Below are 17,633 nucleotides of genomic sequence, written 5' to 3'. Positions count from 1 at the left end.
AAAGATGCTTGATATGATTTCAATTTTCTTAAATTTACTAAGGCTTGATTTGTGACCCAAGATGTGATCTATCCTGGAGAATGTTCTGTGCACACTTGAGAAGAAAGTGTATTCTGCTGTTTTTGGATGGAATGTCCTATAAATATCAATTAAATCTATATGGTCTATTGTGTCATTTAAAGCTTCTGTTTCCTTATTTATTTTCATTTTGGATGATCTGTCCATTGGTGTAAGTGAGGTGTTAAAGTCCCCCATTGTTATTGTGTTACTGTTGATTTCCTCTTTTACAGCTGTTAGCGGTTGCCTTATGTATTGAGGTGCTCCTATTTTGGGTGCATATATATTTTTAATTGTTGTATCTTCTTCTTGGATTGATCCCTTGATCATTATGTAGTGTCCTTCCTTGTCTCTTGTAACATTCTTTATTTTAAAGTCTATTTTATCTGATACGAGTATTGCTACTCCAGCTTTCTTTTGATTTCCAATTTGCAGGGATATCTTTTTCCATCCCCTCACTTTCAGTCTGTATGTGTCCCTAGGTCTGAAATGGGGCGCCACCAGGGAAGCCCTTGGGTTTGTTTTTGTAGGTCCTTTTCTTCTCTTGTGTTTCTCACTTAGAGAGTTCCTTTAGTATTTGTTGTAGAGCTGGTTTGGTGGTACTGAATTCTTTTAGTTTTGTTTGTCTGTAAGGCTTTTTTTTTTTTTTTTTTTTTTTTTGCGGTACGCAGGCCTCCTTCTGTTGTGGCCTCTCCCGTTGCGGAGCACAGGCTCCGGATGCGCAGGCCCAGCGGCCATGGCTCACGGCATAATTGTTCTTTGTCTTTAATTTTTGCCAGTTTGATTACTATGTGTCTCAGCATGTTTCTCATTGTGTTTATCCTGTATAGGACTCACTGTGCTTCCTGGACTTGGGTGGCTATTTGCTTTCCCATCTTAGGGAAGTTTTTGACTATAATCTCTTCAAATAATTTCTCTGGTCCTTTCTCTCTCTTTTCTCCTTCTGGGACCCCTATAATGTGAATGTTGTCACGTTTAATGTTGTCCCAGAGGTTTCTTAGGCTATATTCATTTCTTTTCATTCTTTTTTCTTTATTCTGTTCCGCAGCAGTGAATTCCACCATTCTGTCTTTCAGGTCACTTACCCGTTCTTCTGCCTCAGTATTCTGCTATTGATTCGTTCTAGTGTAGTTTTCATTTCAGTTATTGTATTGTACATCTCTGTTTGTTTGTTCCTTAATTCTTCTAGGTCTTTGTTAAAACATTTCTTGCATCTTCTCGATCTTTGCCTCCATTCTTTTTCCGAGGTCCTGGATCATCTTCACTATCATTATTCTGAATTCTTTTTCTGGAAAAAACTTTAATTTGCTTGTCTGCTGAAGTGTGGGGCTGAGTTCTCTCCTTCTTGGTTGTTTGGATGGAGGCAACCCAGCACTGGAGCCTACAGGATCTTTTGTGGGGCTAATGGTGGACTCCAGGAGGGCTCACACCAAGGAGTACTTCCCAGAACTTCTGCTGCCAGTTTCCTTTTCCTTGCAGTAAGCCACAGCCGGCCCCTGCCTCTGCAGAAGACTCTCCAACACCAGCAGGTAGGTCTGGTTCAGTCTCCTATGGGGTCACTGCTCCTTCCTCCTGTGTCCTGATGTGCACACTATTTTGTGTGTGCCCTCCAAGAGTGGAGTCTGTTTCCCCAGTCCTGTCGAAGTCCTGCAATCAAATCCCACTATCCTTCAAAGTCTGATTCTCTAGGAATTCCTCCTCCAGTTGCTGGATCCCCAGGTTGGGAAGCCTGATGTGGGGCTCAGAACCTTCACTCCAGTGGGTGGATTTCTGTGGTATAAGTGTTCTTCAGTCTGTGAGTCACCCACCCAGCAGTTATGGGATTTGATTTTACTGTGATTGCACCCCTCCTACCATCTCATTGTGGCTTCTCCTTTGTCTTTGGCTGTAGGGTATCTTTTTTCGTGAGTTCCAGTGTCTTCCTGTTGATTACTGTCCAGCAGGTAGTTGTGATTCTGGTCTTCTCACAAGAGGGAGTGAGAGCAAGTCCTTCTACTCCGCCATCTTGGTTCAGGGCTGGTCCAAAACAAGTTTTAAATTGTTATATTTGAAAAGCATAATTTAGTGATGTATATTATTGTTTTATATTATAGATATCTATAAACTTTTTTCTATTACATATTTTTACCTCCATATATTCTGATAGGATGGAAATGCACAATTAAAAGGATTATGGTAAGTTGAAGAAAAAAATGTGTTGGAGATCTCCTAATCTAGTTATTTAAACATTTTCCACAGAGCCCTTGGTTTCTGTGGGGATGACTCAGAGCCCAAATGAGATGTGACTGGAAGGGGAATGGGCCATAGTTCCCACTTTGACCAAAATAGCTCTTAACTATCTTTACATATTGGGATCGCATGTAAAATAGGTACTAGTCTAATGAACTTCTGTTTCCACATGATGAAACACAACCAGATTTAAATGACTTGTTTAACTAGCTTGGAGGTCTATCTGCATCTTACTCATGTCTAGGGAATCATGGCTTTGTAAACACACCTAGATATCGTGTAAAGTAAGAGTGTGAAAAGGAACTTAATTAATTTTGAAAGCTAAATTTCATCATTTGTATTCAACCTGTTGTTGTGTTAATCACACCCAAAACTCTAAAACTGAGTTTTATGGGCAGATACTGTATTTATTAGGTGAGGAAGATTGAGTATCAAAAGAATAATAGTGTGTGCCTAGTGGAAAACAGAGGTGTCTGATCTGGTTCCCTAGTCTAAGGAAAAATGGAAAGAAGACTTATAGATAGAATAGGAAATTTGAGATACTCACTCATGAGTTAGAAAATGTCATCCAGGTCCTGGCATTCATTTATGGTACAAGTATATATACTTGTAATCTGAAACTGTTTTAAAGTTTCGTGGTTCACATCCCAGGAAATTTTACCTCTGGGTGATGGCTTTTATATTTTTTAATTTTTTAAAAATTAATTTATTTTTGGCTGTGTTGGGTCTTCATCGCTGCATGCGGGTTTCTCTAGTTGCAGCAAGCGGGGGTTACTCTTCATTGCGGTGCACAGGCTTCTCATTGCGGTGGCTTCTCTTGTTGCGGAGCACGGGCTCTAGGCGCGCAGGCTTCCGTAGCTGTGGCGCGTGGGCTCAGTAGTTGTAGCGCGTGGGCTTAGTTGCTCCGTGGCATGTGGGATCTTCCTGGACCAGGGATCTAACCCTTATCCCCTGCATTGGCAGGTAGATTCTTAACCAAAGAGCCATCAGGGATGTCCCTGGGTGATGCCTTTTCTAGGTGGATTTTCCCAGGGAACACAGCTCTATCCACACATGGGAATAATTACAGATTCCCTGGGAACTTTCTCTGCTGTTCTGAACTACGTATTGGAGGTGCTTTTTTATAGCTCAGCCTCAGTTCCTACCACCAGTGCAATATAGTGCAAAGGCATATTGTTCATTCTAGAAACACTATGTAGATATGACAACAAAAATAGAAACAGAAAAATTCTACTCTTCCTTCTTTCAAAGAAAGCCCACATGTAGATATACTCAGGAATTCTACAAAAGAAATAGAATTTATGATCTATGAACTGACAGGATACAGCTGATATCCCTACAGACTCAAGAAAAGTATGTGATTAGTGATATCTTAAAACATACTTTTTACTTTCTCTTCTTGACATAAGTCTTAATAATTAGTTTTCTTTCCAGCACCTTTGTTTTCTAAATTTAAGTACTTTAAATAAGCAGTAAATTACTACAGACATCAATATCTTGTCTATTTCTATGAAGAAATAAAGAAAAAGTTTAATATAAAATTAGCAAATAAAATAAATTTTAATATGTAAGATGCTGCATTATTAAGAAAACCAAGTAAGCAAGAAAAAATTTTACATGCTATAAATAGCTGCATTTGAGAGAAAAGTGGGGACAAACCACATTTTTTTTTTTGAAGATAAACATAAGTGGAAAAGCTGTTGAATAGGATGTGCTGAGTAACCTGAACTTTCTTCTTATGTACTCACTGCATGCCTTACATAATATGTTTGTCCCTCCTTTGCTTCAGGTGAATAAAACTACAGGTGACCCTTGAACAAAGCAGGTTGAAACTTCATGGGTCCATTTTTATGCAGATTTTTTTCAATAAAAACTACAGTACTGCCCAATCCACAATGGGTAGTTGGTTGAATCCATGCAGAACCACAGATAAGGAAGGCTGACTATATAGTTATAATGTGGTTTTTCCACTGTGCACAGGATCAGTGCCTATAACCCCTCTGTGTTGTTCAAGGGTCAACTGTATTTATAATTTTGTAGTATGAAGCATAAGGTTAAAGTATGATTATGATAGCAATACTTACTCATGGTGACAAGGCACTGAAGCATAATAAATGTACCCAAGTAAGGTAATCACTCCCTTATCCACGGGTGTCGGGGGGTACCTTCCAAGACTTTCAGCATGGCCCTGAAACCATGGATAGCACCAAACCCTAAGCAGTACCCCCTTATGCAAGATTTTGCTTTGGACAGTTTTAGTTAGCCTCAGTTGACCTTATTTGACTGTGGGTAACTGAAACCACAGAAAGCAAACCTGCTGATAAAGCAGGACTACACTCATGTGAAATATCTTCCCTATTCTTAGAGGGAAAAAATGGGAACTTACATCAAGGTAACAAAAGTGAGTCATGCAGTTAGAAATTTGAAAAAGTAGATAAACTCAATCTTTTTCTGTTGAAAATATCAGTACACATGTGCAGTAATGTTAGAGTAACTTTTGTATCATTGCTTATGCATCATCCAGAGTTAGACTAGGAACTGCCTAACCATGCAATTCAACACAATAAATTATTGACACTTCTGTTTTCTGATGAACTTGATTCAACAGCAGTGGGCTGTGTACACTATGTCACTTCAGTTTTAACTTTAAAGTAGACAGAGTCTAGGCAATATGCAGGTCTGCTCATGATTTGATATCTCTCAGCTCAGGGTTCTCAGAAGTCATAATAATGAGTTTTCAGGTTTAAAAAGGGTGGCACTGAAGAACGTGTTGCTCCCTGGGTTTTCCAGTGGACTTTCTTGGGACCTCTTTGCCCTTTGGGACTCTTCCCTATAGTCCATGGGGCTGCTTGAATAAAGGAGAATGATTCTGGTAAAGGTCAGATAGATTCTCAACTAGGTGATGGCATAGAATCCGAAAAGTGGCAAATATACACATGTATATCCATTTTAGCAACAACCAAATTATAAATTTTTAATCATTTTATATTCTATCTGTCAGAACTGCAAAGGACATCGGGGTCTCAGGGTTCCCACCACTGCTGTAATCATAGTCACGCTGCTTGGTCTTCCGTGTAACAATTTGAGTAAAGAACGAGTTCAGCTGCTTAAATTAAAAACTACAGATCTCATCTTAGCATCTTGTGTTACACATGAGGAATTTGAGGTATAGAGCGATTAAGTGGCAGCACATCAGGCTTTGGTTTCATCTTCAGTCTACCAGTCTCAATTACACCAGGTTGGATCCCTGTATTTTAATGACTACCTTAGGTATAACTTGCAGGTGAAAACTGGGGAATGGTCTATGAAATGGGCATTCAGTAAAATATTACTTAATAAGCTCCCCGAATATGATCACTTGTATATAGTACAGAACACCTGGACGATATTCTCTACTTAGCAATTACAATGACTGTTTAAAAGATTACGTTCCACGAAAATTTTCAGGTGCTGTACAATTATCTACCTGAGAATATCTAGTCATTATTATCAGGTTTACATAACTTGTTCCATTGCATTATGACAACCCTGGCCAAAGCCATAGGAGGTAACCTGTTATTCTTCACCCTCCACCCCTAAGCAATTAATAAAAAGCCCACCCTACTTGCTCAGTGACACATAAAATTCCACAGGAAAAATAAGTCACTTGTTTAGGCTTGTGTGTTTTTCACTTACAATGGAAAAAAAACATGTGACACTCATGACAATTCAAGCTTCTTAGCCACCAGGACCTCAGTGTGAATCAGTCTGTTTATCCTGACTTACAGTGGAACAGGTAAAGGGAAATCCTAATAGATAAAAAGAGTAAAATATTAATAAATTGCCATGAAAATTTTTTATAACATTTATCTTTCTGCATTTTGGGGAAAATCTAATTTCCCTTATTTTCTTAGCTATGCAGGTAATAATTCTGAAAAACTAAGTGGTTCCTAAAGTGGAAAGAAATACTAATAAATTCATAAGAGTGGTACTTCTACCACAACAAAGCTATGGAGGGAAAATCTGAGACCATAACAAAATATAATTTTTATTACTATATTTACAAGGTTGACAAAAATATTATGTGTGCCTCTTTTTTGTCTATAGCCTCCATTCTGTTGGCATTTTTATTTTTCCTGGCCAGGGGCATTTTGAAGTAGGGAATATTTGATTAAAAGCTACAAAGCACAATCCGCTTATCAACATCAGGTCAACTCCATTTAAAAAAAATCCTGTTGCAACCAAAATAGCTCAAATGAGTATATTTTCAAATATTAGAATAATAAATTCTTTGTTACAATAGGATCTACTCATTCCACAAAGAGTTTTCTTGCATCTTTATGAAATAAGCTTATATCATATAAAGATACCAAAGATAAGATTGACTAGGTGAAATACATACTGACACCATCTGGTTGATTTTAACAGAATTGTCATTAATCAGTTGCCCATGACAAAATGAACAATACTGCACTCGAATATGTTAAAAAATATATATATTTGAGATTAGTAAGAAAACAAGGCCTATCATAGAAACTAGGCATCCGCTACCTTAAATATTTTCTTCAAATTCTTTTCACCTTTAGACTATCTAAAAGTAATTATTAACAATGAAATTGAAAATAAAGTACTCTTTAAAATATTCCAATGTTTTCAACACTGTTTGCAAGAAAGGATTCAGGCATGAACTAAATATTCATGAAAATGGAATTTTCTTTAAATAGTGATTACAATTTTTTTCATATTAGAAAGACGTCTACTTATTAATTTTCTGACAATGTATTTTCCAATTTTCTCATGCTTTTCTGTTTTAACAGATAGCTTACAAATGATTAAAAGAACTGATTCTTTCTGAGACTCATCAGATCATTACCTGTACAATCTGTATCTATTTGTGAAAAACGTATAGTAAAGAAAAACATCTGCTTAGCATTTAAATGGAAAAGACATCAGTCCACCCACATTCAGTTTGCAAGAGAACTCCAGGTAGCATGCGGATGGTTGTGTTTAGGTGGAGAAGCCAGATAGAGGGTGAAGATACTGGTAAGTGTCCCAGGCTGAGGGAAGGTAGGCAGGGGGTGAGAGTACAGTAAGCATGTTCTCCTTAAATAATATTTCAGTGTGTTAATCATCCATAGGGAGAAAATTTAAAAGAGGAGAATTTTAAAGAAATGCTCTATGTGACAATATTTATTACTTCTACTACTGGTAGGTAGTTCAAATCAAGAAAGGACAAGACCTAGAAAGTTTTGTTAAAAATATATATATATTTATAACTGGCAAAATGATCTGTTTCAGTTGCATGTTTTCCTTGTACTTTGATCTTTTTATACTGATATTTAAGTTTCTGCTTTATGGTCTCCTTCCAGTGATAGAACCAGACCTCTTAGAAACCACGTACATCAGACCTGGGAGTTTGAAAGAAGCAGGTGCTGAACCTTAGTGTTTCCCTGAACAAGAAAACTGGGCTGTGATCGAAACTGTGGGCTCATTGCTGGTGCTGTCATTGGTGCAGTCCTGGTTGTGTTTGGGGGTATTCTAATGCCAGTTGGAGACATGCTTATTGAGAAGACAGTTAAAAAGTCACAAGTATTATCAAGGATATTTCTTGTCATTTTGATTCATTGCATTTTTATGCCCTTTTTGCTTAGGGTGTCTCTTTTATATTTCATTGTAACTGGCAACTTTGTGTCTTCTACACAAAGGTTATTATGAACCACTGAAAGTCTACATGATAGAGAAATGCTCATATTTTTATGTATATTTGTATGAACGCTTTGTCAACCAAGTTCTGATAAAAAAAACTATTGTAGGTAAGCAGGTAAGTAGAAATAATTGTTTTTATGTCCAAATAATATGTTGATATGCTTTTTTGTACACATACATACCATTTTTTATTGAAAGATTCTTTAAATTCTATTGTGCTTTATAATTTTCAAGTTTCACACACATGATTTCAAGTAATTTCATAATAACCATTTATCCCCTATGCCTATATTGTCCCTCCCTCCTCTCCTCTCCTCAATGGTAACCACTAGTTTGTTGTCTATAATCTATGAGCCTGCTTTTTTTTTTCACTACTTTGTTGTATACTTTAGATTCCACATATAAGTGATATTATATTTGCCTTTTCCGTCTGTCTTCTTTCACTTAAAACAATGCCCTCCAAGTCCATCTATGTCGCTGCAAATAGCTAAAAAAATTCTCATGGCTGAGTAGTTATTCCTTTGTGAAAATATACCACTTCTTTATCCATTCATCTGTTGATGGACACTGAGGATGCTTCCGTATCTTGGCAACTGAAAATAATGCAGCTATGAATATTAGGGTGCACGTATCTTTTCAAATTAGTGTTTTTGTTTTTTTCACACATATAGCCAGGAGTGGAATTTCTGAATCATATGGTAGTTCTATTTTCAGTTTTTTTGAGAAACCTCCACACTATTTTCCACAGTGGCTGAACCAATTTACCTAACTACCAACAATGAATCAGGGTTCCCTTTTCTCCACATCCTCCCCAACATTTCTTATTTGTCATGTTTTTAATGATAGCCATTCTGACTGGTGTGAGTGATATCTCATTGTGGTTTTGATTTGTATTTTCCTGATGATTAACAATGTTGTATATCTTGTCATGTGCCCATTGGCCATCTGATTTCCTCTTTTAAAAATGTCTATTAAGGGCTTCCCTGGTGGTGCAGTGGTTGAGAGTCCGCCTGCCAATGCAGGGGACACGGGTTCGTGCCCCGGTCCGGGAAAATCCCACATGCCACGGAGTGGCTGGGCCCTTGAGCCATGGCCGCTGAGCCTGCACATCCGGAGCCTGTGCTCCGCAACGGCAGAGGCCACAACAGTGAGAGGTCCACGTAACGAAAAAAAAAAAAAATGTCTATTAAGTTCTTCTGCCCATTTTTTAAATAGGTTGTTAGGTTTGGGGTTTTTTTTATGTTGAGTTGTATGAGATGTTTATATATTTTTGATATTAACCTCTTATTCATGGTCAGAGCATTTACAAATATTTTCTTCCATTCAGTAAGTTGTCTTTTCGTGTTGTCAATCTTTCCTTTGCTCTGCAAAAGCTTTTTTTAATTAGGTCCCATTTGTTTATTTTTGCTTTTATTTCCTTTGTTTTCTGAGACAGAGCTAAAAAAATATTGCTGCGATTTATGTCACAGAGTGTTCTGCCTATGCTTTCCTCTAGGAGATTTATGATATCCAGTTTTAAATTTACGTCTTTAATCCATTTTGAGTGTATTTTTGTATATGGTATGAGGGAGTGTTCTAGTTTCATTGATTCTCATGAGGTTGTCCAGCTTTTGCAACACAACTTGCTGAAGAGAATGCCTTTTCTCCATTGTATGTTCTTGTCTCCTTTGTTGAAGTTTAATTGATCATAGGTATGGGTTTATTTCTGGGCTCCCTATTCTGCTCCATTGATCTATGTGTCTGTTTTTGTGCTAATACAATACTGTTTTGATTACTGTAACTTTGTATAATTCTCTGAAGTCAGGAAGCTTGATTCCTCTAGCTCTATTTTTTTTTTCTCAAGATTGTTTTGGTTATTTGGTGCCTTTTGTGTTTCCATAGAGACTTTTAAATTATTTGTTCTAGTTTGTGGAAAATGCCATTGGTATTTTGATAGGGATTGCACCAAATCTCTAGTTTGCCTTAGGTGGTATGGTCATTTTAATAATATTAATTCATCCAATCCATGAACACAGTATATCTTTGCCTCTGTTTGTGTTGTCTTTAATTTCTTTCATCAGTGTCATATAGTTTTCCAAGTACAGGTCTGTTACCTCCTTAGGTAGGTTTATTTCTAGGTATTACATTCTTTTTGATGCAATGGTAAATGGGATTGTTTCCTTAATTTCTCTTTCTGATAGTTCATTGTTAGTGTATAGAAATGTAACAGATGTCTATATTAATTTTGTATCCTGCAAGTTTACTGAATTCATTGATGAACTCTAGTAGTTTTCTGGTGGCATATTTAGGATTTTCTATGTATAATATATGTCATTTTCAAACAGTGACAGTTTTACTTCTTCCTTTCCAATTTGGATTCCTTTTATTTCTTTTTCTTCTCTGATTGGTGAGGCTAGGACTTCCAAAACTATGTTGAAGAAAAGTGGAAAGAGTGTACATCCTTGTCTTGTTCCTTATCTTAGAGGAAATACTTTCAGCTTCTCACCATTGAGTTTGATGTTAGCTGTGGTTTGTTACGCATGGCCTTCATTATGTTGAGGTAGGTTACCTCTGTGCCCACCTCCTGGAGAATTTTTATCATAAATGGATGTTGAATTTTATCAAAAGCTTTTTCTGCATCTATTAAGATGATCATATGGTTTTTATTCTTCATTTTATTAATGTGGTGTATCACACTGTTTGATTTGCAGATACTGAAAAATCCTTCCATCCCTGGAATTAATCCCACTTGATCATGATGTATGATCCTTTTAAGATATTGTTGGATTTGGTTTGCTAACATATTGTTAAGGATTTTTGCATCTATGTTCATCAGTGATATTGGCTTTTAGTTTTCTTTTTCTGTACTATGTCTGGTTTTGGTATCAGGGTAACACTGGCCTCACAGAATGAGTTTGAAAGTATTCCTTCCTCTGCAATTTTTTGGAATAGTTTCAGAAGGATAGGTGTCAATTATTCTCTAAATATTTAGTAGAATTCACCTGTAAAGCCATCTGATCCTGTACTTTTATTTATTCGGAGTTTTTAAATTATTGATTGAATTTCATTACTCGTAATTGGTCTGTTCATATTTTCTATTTCTTCCTGGTTCAGTCTTGGGAGACTGTATCTTAGAACTTGTCCATTTCTTAGTCTAGGTTGTCCATTTTATTGGCACACAGTTGTTCATAGTAGTCTCTTATGATCTTTTGTACATCTGTGGTGTCAGTTATAACTTCTCCTTTTTCATTTCTGATTTTACCGATTTGGGCTATTTCTTTTTTTTTATGTGGTACGTGGGCCTCTCACTGTTGTGGCCTCTCCCATTGCAGAGCACAGGTTCCGGACGTACAGGCTCAGCGGCCATGGCTCACGGGTCTAGCCACTCTGGGGTATGTGGGATCTTCCTGGACCAGGGCACGAACCCGTGTTCCCTGCATCGGCAGGCGGACTCTCAACCACTGCGCCACCAGGGAAGCCCTATTTCGCTCTGATGTTTATGATTTCTTTCCTTCTACTAACTGCAGGTTTCTTTTTGTTCTTCTTTCTCTAGTTCCTTTAGGTGTAAGTTAAGATTGTTTAACTGAGATTTTTCTTGTTTCCTGAGGTAAACTTGTATCACAGAAAACTTCTCTCTTAGAACTGCCTTTGCTGCAAAACACTGGTTTTGGATCATAATGTTTCATTTTCATTTCTCTCTAGGTAATTTTTGATTTCCTCTTTGATTTCTTTAGTGATCCATTGGTTGTTTAATAACATATTGTTTAGCCTCCACGTGTTTTGTTTTGTTTTGTTGCAGTTTTTTTCTTGCAGTTTATTTCAAGTCTCATTGCACTGTGGTCAGAAAAGGTGCTTAATATAATTTCAATTTTCTTAAATTTACCAAGGCTTCTTTTGTGGCCTAGCATGTGATCTGTCCTGGAGAATGTTCCAGGTGCACTTGGAATGAATGTGTATTCTGCTGCTTTCAAGTGGAATGTTCCATATATATCAATTAAGGCCATTGGCCTAATGTGTCACTTAAGGCCAGTGTTTCCTTACTGATTTTATATGTGGATGATCTATATGATGTAAGAGGGGTGTTAAATATCCTCTACTATTATTGTGTTATTGTCAGTTTCTCCTTTTATGTCCATTATTATGTGCCTTATATGTTTAGGTGCTCCTATTTTGGGTGCATATATATTTACAAGTATTATATCTTCTTCTTGGTTTGATCCCTTGATTGTTATGGAGTGTCTTTCTCTGTCTCTTATAACTGTCTTTATTTTAAAATCTATTTTGTCTTACATAAGTATTGCTACTCTGGCTTTCTTTTGAATTCCATTTGCATGGAATACCTTTTTCCACCCCTCACTTTCAGTCTGTGTCTTTAGATCTGAAGTGGGTCTCTTGTTCACAGCATATATATGGGTCTGTTTTTGTATCCATTCAGCCATTCTGTCTTTTGGTTGGAGCATTTAGTCCATTTACATTTCATGTAAGTATTGATATTTGTGCTCTTATTGCCATTTTATTAATATTTTTGTATTCGTTTTTGTAGGTCTTTTTTCTTCCCTTCCTCTTTTGTTCTCTTCTCTTGTAATTTGATGGCTATCTTTAGTGTTATGATTTATTCCGTTTTCTTTTTTGTGTGTATATATATTATAGACTATTGATTTGTGGTTACCATGTGGTTTTTGTATAGCTGTCTATATATACATGCATGCTTGTTTTAAGTTGTTGATCTCAATTTCAAATGCATTTTTAAAAATCTGCATTTGTACTCTCCTCCTCCCATGATGACTTTTTGATATTATATTTTAATCTAGTTATTTTTTGTATTCCTTAACTGCTTATTATTAATTGCTTTTAATTACATCCAAACTGTATATTGATATGCTTTTGAATAAGAAATAAGTAATTGTATTTTGTGAGAGTATATTTACAAAAGTAGTTGCACTCTGGTTAATATTCAGAAAAGTAAAATGATATTTCTTATATATAACTTAAACATAATTGTGTTTAATATTGATACAGGAATATTTGGTAAAACTGGTAAAAATAATTTTTTGTTTGCTAAACTGCTTTTTAAAATATGTGTAATAATATATGATTGTCTTCTAAATATTGATATTTCTTACTGATGAAGTTTTATACTTGACTCTTAAAAATATTTTCAGAAATGATATATGGGACATACCCCAGTATATACATAATAAGTTGACTATAGTTTTGACTAAAAATAAAGTGACTTGGTATATAGACTTTGCACAACAAAGCAAAATTTATCTCCATCTTAGTTCTTCCTAATTCAGCTTCACACTCACCAACTTTAACTGATAAAGAGACAGAAAACTAGAATAAGGAGTAGCAGATCTGCTGAAGTCCTAAACCAGGGATGGAAAACTCAAATTTCAAGTGGCTTCAAGGGTTTGAAGACAAAATTTTTTAAAAATTTTGAAGATGCCAAGAATAAGATAAAGTGAAGAGAGGGACTATTGGCATTTCAAAGTGTGTGCCCTGCCTAAAGGCATGTGTGTTCATTTTTTAAACTGAATGCTGGCCAAATACAACATATCTGGGTGCTGGCCTCAGCTCTCAGCCTGGTTCAGATGTCAATGGTCTAGATGTTAGTAAGCACAGTGCACATTGGAGAACAAGAACTGATTCATAAAATGGGCTAGACTACCAACTAATACTGCAATTTCTGTTCCTGCCAAGACCATTATCTGTCTCATCCATGTTTGACAAATAAATATGTAGATTTAATTTCAAATCAAGTTTCTTAGGGCAAGAAGCTATTATTTTCCAATGCTTTGTTTTTGTTGCTTAGCTAAAATGCTTATGTTTTACAGTTTAAATAAATTGTCTCATTGTACCATTACAGCTGTTGTCTCAGTATAAAAGACAGAAAAATAGGACATTTTAAGGTACACTTTCTATACTTGCTGCTATATTAGCTTAGTAATAATATAGTAATTTCTATCTTTTCTGTTACTAACAGATTGCTTATCTTCAACTGCATACATTTAATTGAAAAAAATATTATAAGTTGAATGCCATCTCCTTCCTTGGAATTGCCAGATTTCTTGATACCATTTTTTATACAGTTCAACAGAGACATACAGGTGATGGTGAGGTGACAGTTATCTAATGGTGTGACAGAGAATTGTCATTGCTCAACACCCTTCTTATTCTATAAACTGTGCTTCCCTTCTGAATTCTCTGTGTAAAGAGAACAGGGTCAGTTCTAACAAACAGACTATAACTTACATTATGGAAAAGTTTTCAGAATAGAAAAGTCACAACAATCTTCCAGTGCATAGCATTTTACATTAAGACTATTTTTTTCTGATACATAATTGATGATCAAAAGCTGAATAGTGAACAACTGTACTTTTTATTATTATTAAACAATATTATACATATAGATTCTGTTAGATGGCAGGAGAGGTGCAGGAGAGGTGTTAGCGTCTATTTTAATTGTTCAATACTTATCTCTAAATTCACAATGGCTAATCCTGAAGAAATAAGAGTTTTCAGACATCAGAAATTTGCTTTTGTATAGAGGCTAAGAGAGAATAAAATAAATATTTAGCTCAAGAAATATAAGGTTTAACTGGGGAAAAGCAAATTGTAAAAAAAATATAGAGACCTGTGAAACTCTATAATTGAATTCTAAAGTATAGAATATGGAAAAATAAATGTTATTTAGAAAGAGAACTTTCTCAGAGTACTCAATAAGTTCAGGAAGAAGGAGAGACTTGAGTTGCATTTTGAAGTATAAAACTTTGAGCGTCCAAAGCAGACTGCAGTAAAGGTGTCAAAGAACTGGTTAATACGATGGATAAAGTTGTGGAAATGCAACTAAATGTGATGAGGGAAGGAACAATGTAGGAAATGTGCCAGAAATACAGGATTAACAAGAGTGATGATTAGAAAGACAACACGTGGTAAGATTTAGGAAGTTTTGAACATTACGCAGAAGACTTTAATTAATGATGTGATAGACAATAGTAGTTGGTGTATGTTTTCTGGTAGGGGTTAGATATAACAACATCTACATTTAGAGATTGATATCAAATATACTATATACTAATATACTATACTATATACTAAATAATTAATTTAGTGTTATTTAGTGTTACTAAGAGCTTCATATATACAAATTCATTTAATCTTCATAAGTATCTATGAGAAGGTACTATTATTTTACCCATTTTACAGTCACAAGACCCTAAATCAACTTGCCAACTCATCTAGCCAAAAGGAGGACGAGCTAGTTTCCAAACCTAGGCAATCTGAAGGGAGAGACTAGATGATCTACACAGTTTTGTACTCTATAATTCTAAAATAGAATGTACTGGAAAGTGAGGAGACCAAAAACAGGAAGCGCTATGTAGTGCATGACCACTTTCAACGAGAATTTAAGACTCCCTTTAGAAAGATCTTTGCACAGTCTGCACATAACAAAAGGCACTCTGGTCTAGTGTGGTGGAGCACATAGAACTGATGGGTGATAGGATGCAGTGGGATAGAGGGACTAAACGGGAGAGACAGGAGTAAAAAGGACAAACTGCAAGATGTCCAGTTGTTATTGATAGAAATGTATACCTTAGAAGAATAAAAAACAGACATTTTATAAGCGATTTGATATGAACATCAGTGTATATATCAAAGATCAGAGCTCAGAGAGATTTAATCTTTACTATAGCGATTACAGATAAAACTAAATAGTAGATTTGCTTTCTAGAGAATTTGAATGTAGAGACAAAGGACCGAGAAATTGGCACACATCTCTGAGTTATGTGTAATCCCAGAGAGCAAAGTGTCTTACCCCTGCCTCAGGAGCACTTAGGTTACTGCTGTTATTTTTACAAATGTATACAAGTTTTAGTACTGATCAGATTTTGTTTACCACTGAAATCATTGCAGATGACTTGCTTCATTTTATGGACTAATACCAAACTGAGAAAGTTATTACCTGTATAAAAGTGCCATTAAAAAAAGAAGAATTAAATTGCTTAATTTTAAAAGATCAGAAAATCATCTCATGTTGTTATCTAATTTTTAAAGTATAGAGTTGGAACTCTATGATGCCCTCTCGTTCTAAAAGATGGCACCTTGACACCGGCAGTTGGAATAGCCTAAAATGGTCCATATATTTTACTTCATATATATATATATATGTACTCCTTTATTCTTTATTTCCAAGGAATGTTTTTTTAGGGACTTCGTGCTTTTTATGCATTGTATGTGAAAATTTCTTTACCAGTATTTTAGACTATGATTCCTACTAGATTTGTATGGGACCAGCAGATTTATGCAATCTTGCTAGATAGACTAAAAGTCAATGGCATGAGCTATCACGAATGTGGAAAGTAGGAACTACCAAAGGACTTCAGAAAAAGGACAAAGAAGGGAATTAAAGATTTCTTTCTCTCAACATGCAGAGACATACATATACATAATTCACACATGAGAAAATTTTTTGAACGTGAGAAAACTGCTTGTAATTGGTCCAAATCAGAACAAATTTTAGTAGTGAGAGGAGAGGATGAATACTGTTTTCAGTATGTTTCTACTTTTTTAAGGAAGTTTTGATTTCACTAGATGGGGAGTAAATATTAAAATGATTAAATAGCAGAAAAAGAAGTGTCATAAGATTTTACATGAGTTATTTCCACAGGACTGGTTTAGACAGTAATGTTAAGAACAAAGTAGTGAAAGCAATCTGGGAAGTAAATGAGATGAGAGTTCTCCCTAGAAAGGGTGGATAGAATTTGTATAATAATAGTAGCCAATGTTTATTGAATGCTTATTATATGCTAATACTATTCTCAGTGCTCACATTTATTAATTCTTATAACAACCTATGAGGATAAATATTTAATTACTCCATATTCTGCTTATTTTGACTTTCAAAAATACTAATTTCATATAGTTCAACCTAATATTAATATTTTTATTATACCCATTGTACAGATAAGGAACCTGAGGTACAAAGAAATTAAATAAACTGCCCAAGTTTAAATGGTTAGCATGTAACCAAATTGGGGATCAAACTCATAGCATCTAGTTTCATTGCTAACCACTTCACTCTAGGCTTTGAGTAAAGAAGCCAATGTATTTGGTCAGGCTGGGACTAGGAAAAGGAAATCTACTCAAAGATTAAAATCTGCTGTGTATGATTCTGTTTCTTGGAACTCTATAAGAGCCTTGAGAAAGGGGACTATATATATTTTTACATATGTATTCTATACACTTCACGCATAGGAAGATATTAAGGACAATTTAATAGTTACACTAAAGTTGACCATCATGTTGATAAGTACTGTTTTCCTGTAACAGCAATAATGAAGTGACCATGTGACTAGATAGAAGATACTATTCTCCCAAACATCTGCTTTCAAATTAATGTAGCAAAGAGAAGTTTCAAGGTAAATGGCTTTCAATGCAGCTGCAGACCATGCCATGTAAGAGTCATCAGGCTGGGATCCAGTTATTACTAGGGCTGGATAATCTGAACATTTAAAGTCAGGGACACATACTGATGTACTTCTCAGCCAAGTGAGAGGATCTTAAATTATATTACTTTTTCTGTACACATATTTATCACCTTTGTACTTCAAATTTAGTGAAAGATGTGCAAAATAGACCAGATAGCCCAAGGTCAATTTAAAATCAAGTCCTCTTAAATT

The 17,633-nt window shown here is 35.5% G+C and overlaps 1 protein-coding gene across 1 annotated transcript in view; it reads left to right on the top strand.

Moving 5' to 3' along the window:
* The window catches only part of LOC102975405 (platelet glycoprotein 4-like), a 57,826-nt gene that overhangs the window by 15,266 nt on the left and 24,927 nt on the right, over window positions 1-17,633 (top strand). Inside the window, 1 exon segment of the mRNA XM_028489452.1 lies at window positions 7,725-7,854. Coding sequence (XP_028345253.1) covers window positions 7,725-7,854 — 130 coding nt within the window.

This window comes from Physeter macrocephalus, chromosome 5 (genome assembly GCF_002837175.3).
Source record: "Physeter macrocephalus isolate SW-GA chromosome 5, ASM283717v5, whole genome shotgun sequence".
NCBI lineage: Eukaryota > Metazoa > Chordata > Mammalia > Artiodactyla > Physeteridae > Physeter > Physeter macrocephalus.
The sequence above is the reverse complement of the archived record's forward strand: the minus strand, read 5'-3'. Positions and strand labels throughout refer to the sequence as shown.